Raw genomic sequence first — 14460 nt, forward strand, 5'->3', positions numbered from 1 at the left:
CGCCACATCCCAAATTTAACTGAGAAAAACCGATTTAATTGAAGAGAGTGATAGAAAAACCCAATTTTAAGAATACTATTAATCAATTTCGAGATTAAATATATATATATATATATATATATATATATATATATATATATATATATATATATATATTACCACTTAAGAAACTCAATGATCAAGAGAGAGACTAATGCATTCCTTTCAAACAGTGCATATCAAACTCTTAATCTTATCAATAAATAGCAATGAAACACCAAACATATGTATAAACTCTTAATCTTATCAATAAATAGCAATGAAACACCAAACATATGTATAAACTCTTAATCTTATCAATAAATAGCAATGAAACACCAAACTCATGTATTTTATTGCAGATTTCTTACTAAACCTAACCAAAACACATACTACAAAATAGTAATAAAATAAGTGCTAAAGAGGAATGAAAAATGAGGTAAGGATAAAATAGTAATTTGAAATGCAAGACACAATCCCAAGAGAGAGAGACAGAACAGCACTGGAGTTGCTTGCAGCTGATTCAAGCTTCCCTTTTAAACCGCCGTTTGTCAATTCGTCGCATGTCTACATTCATGTGACGAAATTCGTCGCTTTTTCATTCTCATGAAAATGACGAATGCTTATGAATTTTGATACTTCTTCATACTAGTAACTAGCCACATTATTAGTATTATATAGTTAAAACTCTTGACGCGATTCTTCATTTTTTCATTCTAGTTAATTTTTCTTCATTCTCTTCGATTCGCATTGTAAATCCCCAAACTAAACCCTACATTTTCTTCATTCTTCAATAAGGTACACTACTTTTTCTATTTCTCTTTTTTACTTCAATGTTTTTTTTTGTTTGTGAATGACGATGATGATCCAGTAACGAAACCCTAGTGAGAGATAATAGATATTATCTATGGAGGGTGGTGAGAGAATCGGAGAAGATATGGATCTCGTTCATTCTGAAAATGCTGCTGCTGCTGCCGCTGTTGGTGTTGGTTCCGTTTCTCAGGATCAAGAAATGGTTGATCAAGCTGATGCTGATACAACAATTTCAAATGTCCATTCTACCCCTACTCCTCAGGCTAAAGTTAAGAATGTGACAGAAATGAATAATCATAGTGTGATAAACAGTGCTGGCGAGGTAGTTTTTTTGTTTGTTTGATGATTGTAGAGTCTGTACAGTGGACTAGATAGTAAGAATGATTTTGTGGATTTTAGTTATTGTGTTTGGGTTTACTTTGCAGATGAGTGGTTATGATGAGACTGGTACTGCTATGGAACGAGAAGCGTTTATGAAAGAGCTTGAGAGTTTTTATAGATCGAGGTCGTTAGAATTTAAGCCTCCTAAGTTTTATGGAGTGCCGTTGAATTGTCTCAAGTATGTATAGTATAATATCCATTCAAATGTATTATTAGAGTGACCTCTTTTTACTTACAAGTATTTTCAAATGGCTAATTTGAGTGAGCTTTGCTTGCTTGGGATCCTGTCGTTTGATACTAGTTTTTGAATGTGTTTATTAACTGATCTGATATAGTGGATTCCGTACTTAACCATCCGCTGCAGGTTATGGAGAGCTGTTATCAAACTGGGTGGCTATGAATTGGTATGATCCCACTCTTTTCATGCTTATAGCCCATCACATTAGTTCTTGCGATCTATGCTTTTAACAATGCTGTATGAGATATACATTTCCCTTCTAGTGAGATAAGACTTGATTGTTGTTGTTGCTATTGTGGTCGTCAGAGAGCATATGTTACATTCTAGTTTGCTTGATATTCTTAGTTTTTATTTCATTTAGTGCTAATCTGTTTTGGGCTCTTTGTTAGTTATAAGTTACCGATTGGTCGTAGCTGATCTTTTTAATATGTTTTGGGTTCTTCGATTAGTTCTCTTATGTTTTTGGGTCCTTTTGTTATTAATAATACTTTGTTTTTGCTTGTTAAAAAAAGCTGATCTTACTGACTGATTTATATAGGTAACTGGATCGAAGTTGTGGCGGCAAGTAGGAGAGTCTTTCCACCCTCCTAAGTAAGGCCTGGATATATTATTTGTTCGGTAGTTTGTACTTACTAAGCATATCGCGACATCTCAAATTTCTGCTGTTTACCTTGACATGGTTTTTTAGTCGTCTGAGTTGTGCTCATAACTGGCTGTTATGGATATGTATAAGACTTGAAAAATAAAACTTTCAACAATTCATTTTAAGAGATGTATCCCTTTGCTGCTCTATCTTATTGAATACATTCTGTACCACAGGACTTGCACTACAGTCTCATGGACGTTTAGAATCTTTTATGAGAAGGTAACATTTATGTTTTATTGGCTATAATTTCTAATCTATGTCAATAAGATTACACTTCTCTTATGGCTATCTCCCCCGTCCCCTCTGAAATGCATGACAATGTGCATCAATTTCAGTGTGAATTGGGAAAGTGTCTCTTCTGCTTTTTATATTACTGTCCCATGGCATGAGTAGTCCTTGTAATAGAACTTCTGGATACCAATAAAAGTGAAACCAAGATTTTCTGTTATTATATGCTTTTCTGTCCTGTACTATTTCAAGTGTGACTTTTGCTGTTTCCTTTGTTTATGGTTTCTGAAAAATCTAAATCTGTACAGGCGCTTTTAGAGTATGAAAAGCATAAGAGAGAGACCGGGGAGCTACAGCTCCCTGTTGGATCACTCCATCAACCTTCAAGTGTGGAAAAAGAGGTTTGTATATTGTTCTTTATTTTTAAAAACAAGATCCTCTGTTTTCCTTTGTTGCGGGATGGGTCTGATTCTTCAATTATACACATATTTTGAAATAGGAACAGAAGTTGAGGTGTGAAGCAAATACTGTTCATATTACTGGATTTGAACATACTGCTAGAAAAAAGCAGCAAACTTTATGTTTATGTGATAGAGTAAAAAAAGAAACATTGAATCATACTTTTGTTCTGTTTAGCATACAGTTAAGCGGAAAGAGTAAAGAACTAAATAGGTTTTTTGTTTTAAGTCAGGGCAGTGAAAGATAACTTGGATATGTAATAAAATACTGAGTTTTCATGTGTACTCAAGGGCTTACATTTTGCAAACACCCATGAATACCTAACAATGGAAGTAAACCAAATAAATTGAGAGAGAACTTATGCACTGTATCTGTATGTGCTGACCAAGTTCTAAAACTACTGTAAATCCTAAATTGCCACCTTTCCTAATTTTTTTATGGTTGATACCTTAAGGACTGGAGATTTTCCTATGAATCGCGGTTCCCCTTATTTCCTTCCTATTCTAACAAAATGGTAAATTAAGGGATACTATTTCAGAACAGCAAATATTTCTCTTAGTTTTTCAATAATTTCACAAAATTATAATGTGCTTGGGTATTATCTGTCATTATCATCTAAAGAATTCAGAGAATTTTGGAGGGAACTGAATATTCTGTGTGATTGATACTTCACATTGAGATTCTCTAAAAAGAGAGATCAGTATTTTTAGTTCATGGTCTAGATTTAAGTTTTAACCTAAACTATAGGTGTCAGTAACTAACTGCGGAGCTGTCATGCAACTGTTAACTAATCTGAATCCTTTTAATAATGACTGCTTAAATACATACGGTGCATACGGAAACAGATTATAGCTTAGGTGCTCTATCATTATCTATATTAAAGATATACAGGTTTTGTCTCCCCCCACTGCTTTCAATATTTAAACATGAAAGTTTTTTAAAATATTTGAAAGCTTGATACATCGAGAAGTAAATGATCGACAACTCACTTTAGATATTTAGAATCTTAAAAACTTAGGCAGCAGAGTGATTCCTTAAAATACACATATAGAATGTTGGTATATGTTATGTACAATATTCAGTTATATAGTCACATATGTTAATTTAAATCATATAGTTGCCATATTATAAAGAATAAACTGAAGAGGTGCTCCTGAAAAGTGGTCCATAAAGGAATAGGGTCCCCAAAAAAATCTAAATCATAATGCTATAAGCTTAAATAAGAAAAATGAAAATAAATATGATACAGCTAAAGAGATTCTGGGAATTGACAATTTATAACAACATCCTATTTGGAGATAAGTCATTGGTCTCTGTCTCAAATTCTTTATATCTCTGATAATAATACTGATTTTAAGAAACAAAGGACAAAGGGAACAACATCCTAATTGGAGATAAGTCATTGGTCTCTGTCTCAAATTCTTTATATCTCTGATAATAATACTGATTTTAAGAAACAAAGGAAACAAGACCAATAGAGTAGCTATTAGCTAACAATGCTGGATATCACATCCATTACTGGCCATGCTGATATATGCAGATAGGTGTGAGTTTTGTGTCACCAAAACTCTCAATCTGTAAAGCCTCTAGTCTAGGGTTCCTTGAATCTGCTGCTGGTTGTCTCCAGCAATTTGAGAAGCAAGAAGAGTGGTGAAATAATGAATTTCTTTTTCAGACCACTGTTTATCAGGCTCCAGGCTCAGGTAGAGCACGAAGGGATGCAGCAGCACGTGCAATGCAAGGTTGGCATGCTCAGCGCCTTCTTGGATATGGTGAGGTTGCTGAGTCAGCTGTTAAGGTCTGTTGGGATCCTTGAATTTCACACCCCCATTCTTATTGTAGTTTTAGTGTTTATATGGATGTTTCTACCTTGTGATCACTTGTATTTTCTTGCATAGGACAAGAACTTCAGTCCTACACAAAAACGTGAAAAGAACCTCAAAAGTATTGGTATGCTCATTACGACCAATATTAACTATCCTATAACTAACTTGCATCCTCATTTCTTCACGCTTCAATGAATTAGGTGTGATCAACAAACAGAGGATGCCATCTGGTATGGACCATGCTGACAAAACTGCAAATATAGAAGGAGACAGGCAGTTAAGTTACTGGTCTTTTGTACTAATTGACTTACAGTCCTGTATGCACATTCATTCTAATTTATATCTGTATCACTGTTGGTTTTTCATCCACTGTCTTTTATTTCATGGTATCGACCTCCTTGTGAGTTCTCTTTATTATAATGTTAGAATTGTTCAAAATTAATCAATAATTTTTTTTTTCTATTAGATTTATTGTTTTACGGCAAAATAAAATAAATAATTAACCTGAGAGAGCGATTTGGTGTGTCCCCCCACTCAGTGGTACTACCCTGTCCATAAGTTTTCAAGTCCTTGGAGACTCCCCCATAAAGTTTCTGTAACTTTGTTTTTCCTTCCCTACGGTTTTGTAAATCAATACCAAGACAAAGCAAATGTATGATTGGGGACCCTGGTATTTTCCTAATGTTAGTGTGGCTACCATCTTCATTACTGTCTCCTTAATCCATTTAACCATTTATAATTACTACTTGAAATCTGAAGATAAGTTAGTGGCATCTGTTAAGAGTCATATATTGGATAAATTTTGGCCTTAAAATGCGTTTATAGGTAGGAGACAGTCCCCCCCTAGTTGGTTTTGTAGAGATGAGTTAAGTCCAACTCAAATTTAAGTTGGTATTAGAATCCATCCAAAATGCATTGGGCCATCAGTTATCAGACCACCTGAACCACACTTCAAATGTTCAATTTTGGGCATGAGTATGTGTGTTAAAAGTCACACAATTGAGTTAAGGTTTGAAAATGCGTTTATTAGTGGGAGGCATCTCTCACTCTATAAATTGGTTTTGCAGGAATGAGCTAGACTAACTTAAATTATAATTGCATCATTCAAGTTTTTGTATTTCTAATAAACCATGACTAAATGATTATGATTTTCATTTGGTAGATTGGTCACTGCAGTAGTGGATATTGGACCCCCAGCTGACTGGGTTAAGATCAATGTGCGGGAAACGGTCAGTCGGTTTGGTTTTATTCTTTACTTGATTATGTCCTTTTTAAGTACCATAATGACAGAAATGTACCCTTTAAATTGATTTTTTCTAAGACTGTTTGCTATATCCATGTCCAGAAGGATTGTTTTGAAGTGTATGCGCTGGTTCCTGGGCTCCTTCGCGAGGAGGTAACTTCTTTAGTTCCTTTATCTTAATCCTTTATTATTTTTGTGCGGCAACAACTTAGTTGATATTAAGGCACCTAATTCTCTGGAATGGAAATGTTGGACTTTCCGCCTTAATTGCGGTCCGCCTCTAGTCGCCTTAATTGCGGCATTTTGGCTTGCCTTCATTGCAACCTCTAACACCTTAATTGTGTTGGCTTTCAAGGGGTTGATTTAGTTCCACATTGCTAAGAGACATGACCTGTGTTGTGTTTATAAGTAGGGGCAATCCTCACCTTACAAGCCGGTTTTGTAAGGATGAGTTAGGCCCAACCCAAATTATGAGAGGAAAATCTGTAGGTTTCAATTGTCGAGCCTAATTACCTAAACGTGACAGTTAATAAAAATAATTGGCAGAGTTGCTTGAATTATTGCAAAGTATTATAGATTTTAGACAAATTCCTTTATGATTTTGACTGAATGAATCCAGGTGCGAGTTCAATCCGATCCAGTTGGACGACTTGTTATAACTGGTACGCCAGAACATGTTGACAATCCATGGGGTATCACCCCCTTCAAAAAGGCAATTCTCTATCTTCTCTCAACAAATACCTTGATATATTACTACTTTGTATTTTCATCAGGAGATTGCAATGTTGACAGTAGTAGAATCACATTATTACGTAAATATTATAACTGTTAGGAAACATTAGCTTGACTTCTGATTTGAAAATGGGTGGATGAAATGAGCTGTTTTGTTTTTCAGGTTGTGAACTTACCTTCGCGAATTGATCCACTTCAGACATCTGCCATTGTTAGTTTGCACGGCCGACTATTTGTACGCGTTCCTTTTGAGCAGGGAGCTGTATGATTTTTATTTCCCCCCCTTGAATGTTTGGTTTCTCACAATTCCTCAAAATGAGTAAAGTTTTTATAAACAATCAAGGCATGGTTATGGTAGGAACTAGTCTAGAGTTCTGTTGGATTAGTTCAAACTAATGTCCAACTTTACTATCAATAATTTATTTTCGCTACGGTAAAATACCCAAATGCACTGAGCAATAAGCTTGATTTTCAAATGTTAAGATCCAATTTTGCCTTTATAAAAGTATAAAAACAAAACAATTTTATTTACTTTGTTCAACTTCTGGTGCGTACATTATTAGGAAAAGTTCAATGAGTTAGAGGTCTGCCTTTAAAACCTTGTTGCTTGCCAAAATGACAAACGAAAAGTGTTTAGGAGGAAATCACTTGCAAATTTATTATTTATAGTCAGGGGTGTTCGATACCGATCCGACCCAATAGAAAACCGTAAATCAAATCAAATCGAATCAAAATTACAAAAAATTGTATTTGGTTCGGATGTGTTTTGGTCATTTTTTAATAAAACCGTGTTTGATTTGGTTTGGTTTGCAATTTGTTTTTTATAAATTGAATTAAATTAAATCAAGCTGTATTATGTAATACTCCAAAATTCACTTATTCTATATCCAATATAAAATTCTAATCTATTATGATTTAGTCTTATGAGTAGTGTTTCAGTTTTTGTATTCTCAAATCTCATTTAGTAGTATTATGCATTTTTTTTTATTTTGTTGGTCATGAACATCTTTCCTCTTCTACTCTAATTTCTCCTCTCTTGTGTTTCTTGTTCATTTTTTCATTTTTATGCTACTATTCTCTTTTTAAAATTATATTTTTATTGCACATTTCTTCTTTAATCTCACATTTTTTATGTTGTTTCTTTTTTATCTTCTTTAATCTTTTTTCTCCTCTGTTTTTTTTTTATAATATTTTTGGTACTCTTTTAAACTACTATGCATGTTTTTTATTTCATTTTTGTCTAATCTGATTTTTGTATATTGAATAGGATATTGTTGTCTAAATATGATAAGTTTTGTCGTTATTTGATAATGTATGAATGACTAAACACAAAGTTATATTGTTCTATATACGTGTATGTATAACTCAATAAAAATATTATAAGAAATCAAAGCAACTCAAACCACATTGGTTTGTTTTGATTTTATTTTGAAAAGCCAAGCGAATCAAATTGAACTACATGTTTTTCTTCTCATACGATTCAGATGACTTTTAACCTTAAAACCTCCCGAATCATACTAACACCCATATTTATAGCCGCTTATGGTCCCAGAACCTTGTTGCTTACCAAAATGACAAACGAACAAAGTGTTTTAACACGAAATCACTCGCAAATTTATTATTTATAGCTGCACATAGTTCCTGTAGAGGTGGATATTGATTGAGGAATCAAGAATGAAAATTCAAGGAGATTGAATAAAATTGTTTTGCTTGGCTCAATAAAGTTTTGCTAATCGATTGACACAAATTATCAATCGGTTGGTTAGTTCAAAAGTTGTTTGGAAAAAGATTGGATAACTTTTTAGTCAGTTGTCTTGGCTATAAAAATATTTTTCAAGATAAAAATATTTGAGAAATATATTTTAAGGTGCGTGTGTGAGTGTGTGAGTTGCCTTAGTACTTCAAAGTTACTTCCTTACTTTTACAAAATTTGGGTCACTTAGACAAACATAAGCGATATGGAGAATTTTCACACTTTTATTCGAGGCTTCAAGATTATTTGTTGGATAATTCTGATCATATAAACACTTTAATCTTGAGTCTTATTTTTTTGACGAGGTATGAGATGTCTCTCTGGTTAGGTCACCATCATCAAGGTTGAAAGATACTGCCACCAACTTTAATCATCGTTGTTATCATCAAAATTTCGGTTGGATCTTTTATAGAATTTTCAGCTTATTGCAAGCACATAGATCCACAATTACCACAACACAAGACTTTGACATTTCCTAGGGACTAAATTACGGGTAGCCATATAGTGAATGACACAGTAGTTCAAATCATGATTCCCATAGTGAGAGGCTATGAACTGTTGATGAATTAACTAGAAGAGATCGTGTAGAGGATAAAAAATAAAAATTATCCATAATACATGGGACCTTAGAAGTGTATAGGGCTCCAAAAAAGGTAAATTACAAATATTCTAAAATTCCTCAATGATGAGAGAAATATTTGTTTTACGTAGTGTGAATCTATGTGCTTGCAGATATAAAGTTGATGATCCTGACGTTGTTGACCTTCTTGGTGTTTTGATAATGACAACGCTTATGCTTGTTGAAGTCGTTGGTAACACCATTCCAACTCTTGGATGATGTGTTTAACTTGAAGATTTCTCAAGCTTCGTCAAGTTTTAGTAAAGTGCTTATATGATCGGCATATCTGACAAAGGAAATTGAAAGCTTTAGAATTGTGAAAGAAAGGAAGTGTGAAATCTCACATGGCCGTGTTTGTTTGAGTGATTAGAGTCTTGTGTCGCAGCGCGAAAAATACTACGAGCGTTCGCACGCTCGAAATACAACAGAGTTGCCACCGAATTTTATTTATTCCAGAAGAAAAGGGAAAATATCGATAAAATTCTTAAAAGAAAAAGAAAATGTTCGTCGCAAACAAATTTGGCTTCAAGAGTCGGTTATGCGAGTGGAAGATATTAACACCCCTCACATCCGTTGTACTCAACGAGACCGTTTAGTTAGATTTGCGAGTGGAATGTTAACTTTCGTTATTTGCTTTCTTCTAATTATTAAAAGGAAAAAAGAATATGACTAAAAATAAGCTTTTTATTAGGGTGTCTGACGAGACGTTGAGTCTTGCTCCTACGTATCCCCATGTACGATGGGGAGCTCAAGACTACGTAGTTCTTGATAGAATTTTTTTATTGGTTGGTCGATTTTAACGAAGGATGCCTAGTCGCATTCGAGCGAAAAATATTGCTTGTTACCCAAAACATGTAGAAGTGAATATTGGTATCACGCCAGAATGGACAACATAACTTGAAATCTAACAGAGTTATGTTCTTGTCGCATTCGAGCAAAAAATGTTCCAACTTCTTGCGCATGGTAGGAAAAAATGTTGTTTGCATCACCTTGGTATGGACGCAACATCTTTTGTTTGTGAAAAGATTTTGACATCACACTAAGGTGAAAATAAAGTTTGATTGCTTGAGTATGTTTTAGATGGTTGACGAGTCGAACTAGAGGCTAATTACAACCATCATCCAAATATTTGGGGATTAAGAGGGACACGTACGTCTAACTATATCCTTTTCCGTCCAAGTTATTAATGAATTTTGTGTGGCGAATTAAGTCATGATTCTTTAAGTACGACCATCATACTCGGGACCAAGGAGAAAAGTTACGTCTAATTAATCTTTTTCGTCCACGAAAGAAACATACTAGATTCAGTTATTTAATGTATTTTGAAACAGAAGACGGGTATTCAAACGGTAGGCTAAGTACGATCATCATCCAAATACTCAGAGATTAAGAGGAAAAAATATGTCCAACTAAATCCTTTTTCATCCGATTATTTATTACGAAAAAGTTTTCGAAGCGATTAACTTTGAAAAGGGCTTAATGAGATCAAGTGTTTGATTTATGCGTTGATTTGGAATCGATCGAAAAGTGATGAATTTTTTGAAAAGCCATTTGATTTTGGATCAAGTTTTTTTTTTAAATTTGAAATATTAGTTTTATTTACCAAATATTTACTTAATCAAATAGAATTAATTAATAAAATAAATAAAATAGTAAAAGAAAATAAATAAAAGAGGGAATGTGTGCAATGTATATGAGGGGTGCAATGTATAGGAGGGATGATGAGAGCAAAAAGAGAGGAAAATAATATGGGTCAAGCCCAATAAAAGTAAACCAAACAAAAACAAAAACTGTAGTGAACAAACAAGGGGGAGGATCCAAAAGTAGTAGGCCCATGGGCATGATCACTATTGATCTATCAAATTCACATCTAGGATTTAAGACCCTCATTACTAAGAGCACAACCAAGGAATGATCCATAATGGCTCTAGGAATTATATATGAGTTCCCATGATCTCTACATGTTATTTTGATCAAGATTTCTTCAAGAGTTTGGAGTTGGTTTACCTTGGAAACCCTAATTCATCTAGGTATCTTGAGTAACTTCTTCAACAAGCTTCTTCATCAATTGATCAAATTTCTCAAGGGGAACTTCAAATTTCATCATCTTATGCATATATGATCTACCATGATCCTAAAAAGTCAAGAGAATTGCAAGTTAGCAAGTTGGTTGATGGTGGTTGGCCAGATGAATTCATCTGATCAAAACTGGGTCCCCCTAGACCCTATCTTCTACAATTTTTATCATATGAAAATGATTACAAGATAAATGTTACTCTAAATGATATTACAAACAACTTTCATGTTGAAGTCTAGAGCTAATTTTGCTTGGAAAGTCATTTTCTATGTTAAAACATTATAGGTCATTTTGTCTAAACCCTAATTTAAAAGTCAACTTCTCAAGGCCATAACTTGCTCAATTTTTATGAGATGAAATATTTCCAAGTTTCACAATAAAATTCAAGGTTTCTACTACAACTTTTATGTTTGGAGTAAGAACTAATTCAACTTTTATGAGCATGTGATATGAGGATACATTATAGGTCATTTTGGACCAATACCATTGAACAAGTGGTTTTTCTCAGCTTCAAAAATGCATAACTCACTCATCCCAATTCCAAATGATGTCAAATTTGTGACCATTTTTAAGGTTTTTGAAAGAGCTACAACTTTGATGAAGACATGTTTCTCATTTGGAGCTCACATAAAAAGTTAGGCAAGGTGGAATAATTGAACATGTGGCTTGACACTTAGAAAATATTTTTACATGTTGAAATTTCCAAACTTCCACCTAAAAAATTCACCATGATACAAGTTTCAAATGGAAAAGTGTTCAACATAAGAGTTGTTCCTCTTGATCCAAGCTTTCAAAAGAGTCCTAATTCATTCATTTTGGACAAAGTTTGAGGGGTCTGTGCATGGCTTAAACAGGGTTGTATCAGTTGGCAAGAATCATGCTTCAAACATTCAAATATATTTGCCTTGCAATCCAAGCTTCATTCAGACCTCATTTCAGTTGATTATGGACCTAGTAGAGTTGCTTCATGGGCCTGCACACGCCCATGCTAGCATGTACATTGCATTGCCAATTTTGGAAGTATTTTCAAGTGTGCAAATAACACTCATCTTTTTCTATAAATAGAGGTCCAATGCTTCAGTTTGAAGGACCTTGCGCGCCAACTTTGCCTCCAAGCATTGAAAGCCTCACCATTAAAAGGAAAACCTGATAAATTTCAATTGAAATTTGAGTTTGAATCTCACTGTTTGGAGATTCAAAAACTCCAGGATCCAAAGCTTTGCATCACTCTTAATCCACTTCCACAAGCTCCATAAGCAAGATCAAGCAAGAATTGAAGCAAGAAAGATTCATTTCTGCACAACATTGAAGGTATTTTTCCAGTTTTTTCTTCTCTTCGATTCTCTCTCAATTCTCATCAATTCTCTTGGATCCTTGGTTGTCTGAAGTCCTACAAAGTAGGCAAGAAGATTGAGTTGTTTTGAGGTCAAATCGAAGCAACTCAATTGACACACCTCAAAATTCAACTCCACGTATCTCTCTATATATTTGGAGTTAGGTTAAATTGAGGTGATATTTGTGATCTACGCCATTTTTTTCTTTAAGATCATGTCCTTCTTTTTCATTTATGATATGGTGATGAATGAAGCAGTCCGGCCAGGGTCATTGGAGAAGATGAACGACCTTTGGCTCCGACAATGAGCTGGAAGTGTTCAGAGCCATTGATTTGATTTAAAACGTTTTAATCTGAAGCGCTCATTGTGATTACCCAATGTGTGGAATGTTGACTAGCGTGCACCATGGAACGCGCACTCTCCACCACTTGATCTGCCACCTCAATTAATGAGGGAGATCAAGTGGTCCACGTTTTTTTGATTATCTGATTTTTATTTTTATTCCTTTGTTTTTCATTAATTCATATTAATTTTAATATTGATCCAAAAAATATGAGAGTTTCACCAATTTTTTAAAAATAAAATCCTCTTTCATTTTATGAATTAAAATTATTTTTTGGATCATTATTAATATTTTTCATGATTTAATTGATTTTGTGAATATTTTTAATTGTTTAAAAATACTTTTAAGTTTCCAAAAAATTCTGAAACTTTTTCTCCAAGGTCCTTTGACCTTGTTTGACCTATGATAAATCTCATGGTCATTTCTTTGGTGTTTTGATGAGGTTTTAGGAAATTGACCAACCATATTTAATTTAATGCATTATTTTTAATATTTTTTAATTGATTAATTGCCAAATTAATTGTGTAGAGTCATTTTAATTGATTTTGTGAGTTTAACTTATTGTTGGGCCTTGGTCAAGGTTGATTTGACTTTGTTAGGTTAAGATCATTGGGTTTAGGGGATTGATGGAATGTACATTCCATCTCCCAAAATGAATGAATGATCTTAACTTGGTAAAAGTCTTCCTTTGTCCAATTTGTGTTTGATTCATTCTCCCTCCCTCTTCATCTCGTTCCCCTTCTTTATGCATTCATGTCATGGACCTATGATATCTTAATATCCTAAGGCTAGTTGATTGCAAAATCAACATAAGTATGGATGAGATTAAGCCCCCCACTTTGCATATTATTTTTGTGTGTGGTATGTTTCATGAGCATAGTTCATCATACTATGTCTCTAACATGCATTAATATAAAAATTCTATTGCCCAGCCTCAAATAGTTGTGACTTCTACATAAGTCCAATTACGATTGCTTAACATAGAGCTAAATTTTGACACAAAAGGCATAGCATTCTAGTTAGTGAGATTGTAAGTCTCCCCTCTTTCATGGTATTGTGTGGAAACTTGGTATTTTTTCCTTCCTTTGGAAGATGTCTTGGTTCAAGGATCCATGCTTGTGATAAGCGGGTTGAGTGTTCTCCAAAGAATGACTTAAACAAAAAAAAGCAAAGCAAAAGCAATACTAACTTCTAACTCATTAACAACTAACATTTAATTTCAAGTCATTTATTTTTAATGCAATTTAATTTTCGAGCTTGATTCATTTGCCATTATTCATACCATTCAAATTGTTTATGTTAATGTCATTTTCACTTTGTCCACTTGGACAATATTTTGTGATATATTTTATTTGTGTATATTGTGTTTGTTTGTTTGGTCTTTGACCATTAATGTACATAACAAGAACAAAAACCCTAAAAAATATCTTGTGTGGACTGTTGGTTTTGAGACAATTGGACTTAGAATTTAAGCAACACTCCTTATGCAAAGGACTTGGCCAATGCAACTTTCATGTAACCAAGTGCTTGAAATTTGAAACTCCATCTGATACATCATTGAAGATCCATCTGAGTTCATCTGCAACATGATCATGGTGAAGCTGTTATATTGAACCTGTGATTTGTGCCATCTTGAAATTCATCTGCTACATGGGAAAATTTGAAGAAGATCATGAAGTTGCTAAGCTTGGATGTGGCTATCTTTATTTGATGCCTTGCTCTTCGAGTTGATATTTTGTGCATTGTTTGT

General features: G+C 33.9%; 1 protein-coding gene across 4 annotated transcripts; it reads left to right on the top strand.

Moving 5' to 3' along the window:
• The first annotated feature begins 242 nt into the window (after positions 1 to 242).
• On the top strand, positions 243 to 7115 carry LOC127088333 (AT-rich interactive domain-containing protein 5). 4 transcript variants are annotated; one of them, XM_051029269.1, is made up of 14 exons: positions 243 to 816; positions 890 to 1153; positions 1257 to 1390; positions 1577 to 1616; positions 1989 to 2041; positions 2270 to 2315; positions 2633 to 2725; positions 4459 to 4581; positions 4682 to 4733; positions 4810 to 4885; positions 5772 to 5838; positions 5955 to 6005; positions 6472 to 6564; positions 6748 to 7115. In XM_051029269.1, the coding sequence occupies exons 2-14, from the start codon at positions 926 to 928 to the stop codon at positions 6850 to 6852; spliced, it is 1161 nt and encodes a 386-aa protein (XP_050885226.1). In that variant the 5' UTR covers positions 243 to 816; positions 890 to 925; the 3' UTR covers positions 6853 to 7115. The 4 variants fall into 4 exon arrangements, with proteins under 4 accessions (XP_050885226.1, XP_050885227.1, XP_050885224.1 ...); XM_051029270.1 differs by having other exon boundaries at positions 917 to 1153; XM_051029268.1 differs by having other exon boundaries at positions 244 to 816; positions 904 to 1153.
• The last annotated feature ends 7345 nt before the right edge of the window (positions 7116 to 14460 follow it).

Source organism: Lathyrus oleraceus, chromosome 5 (assembly GCF_024323335.1).
Source record: "Lathyrus oleraceus cultivar Zhongwan6 chromosome 5, CAAS_Psat_ZW6_1.0, whole genome shotgun sequence".
Lineage (NCBI taxonomy): Eukaryota > Viridiplantae > Streptophyta > Magnoliopsida > Fabales > Fabaceae > Lathyrus > Lathyrus oleraceus.

What these genes read in the sequence shown, in the direction of transcription:
- LOC127088333 (XM_051029267.1), top strand. Translation starts at nt 926, where the DNA reads ATGGAGGGTGGTGAGAGAATCGGAGAAGATATGGATCTCGTTCATTCT. An exon ending in AACTGGGTGGCTATGAATTG is followed by an intron (nt 1,617 to 1,988) that starts GTATGATCCCAC and finishes TGATTTATATAG; the next exon opens with GTAACTGGATCGAAGTTGTG. An exon ending in AAAGAACCTCAAAAGTATTG is followed by an intron (nt 4,734 to 4,809) that starts GTATGCTCATTA and finishes TCAATGAATTAG; the next exon opens with GTGTGATCAACAAACAGAGG.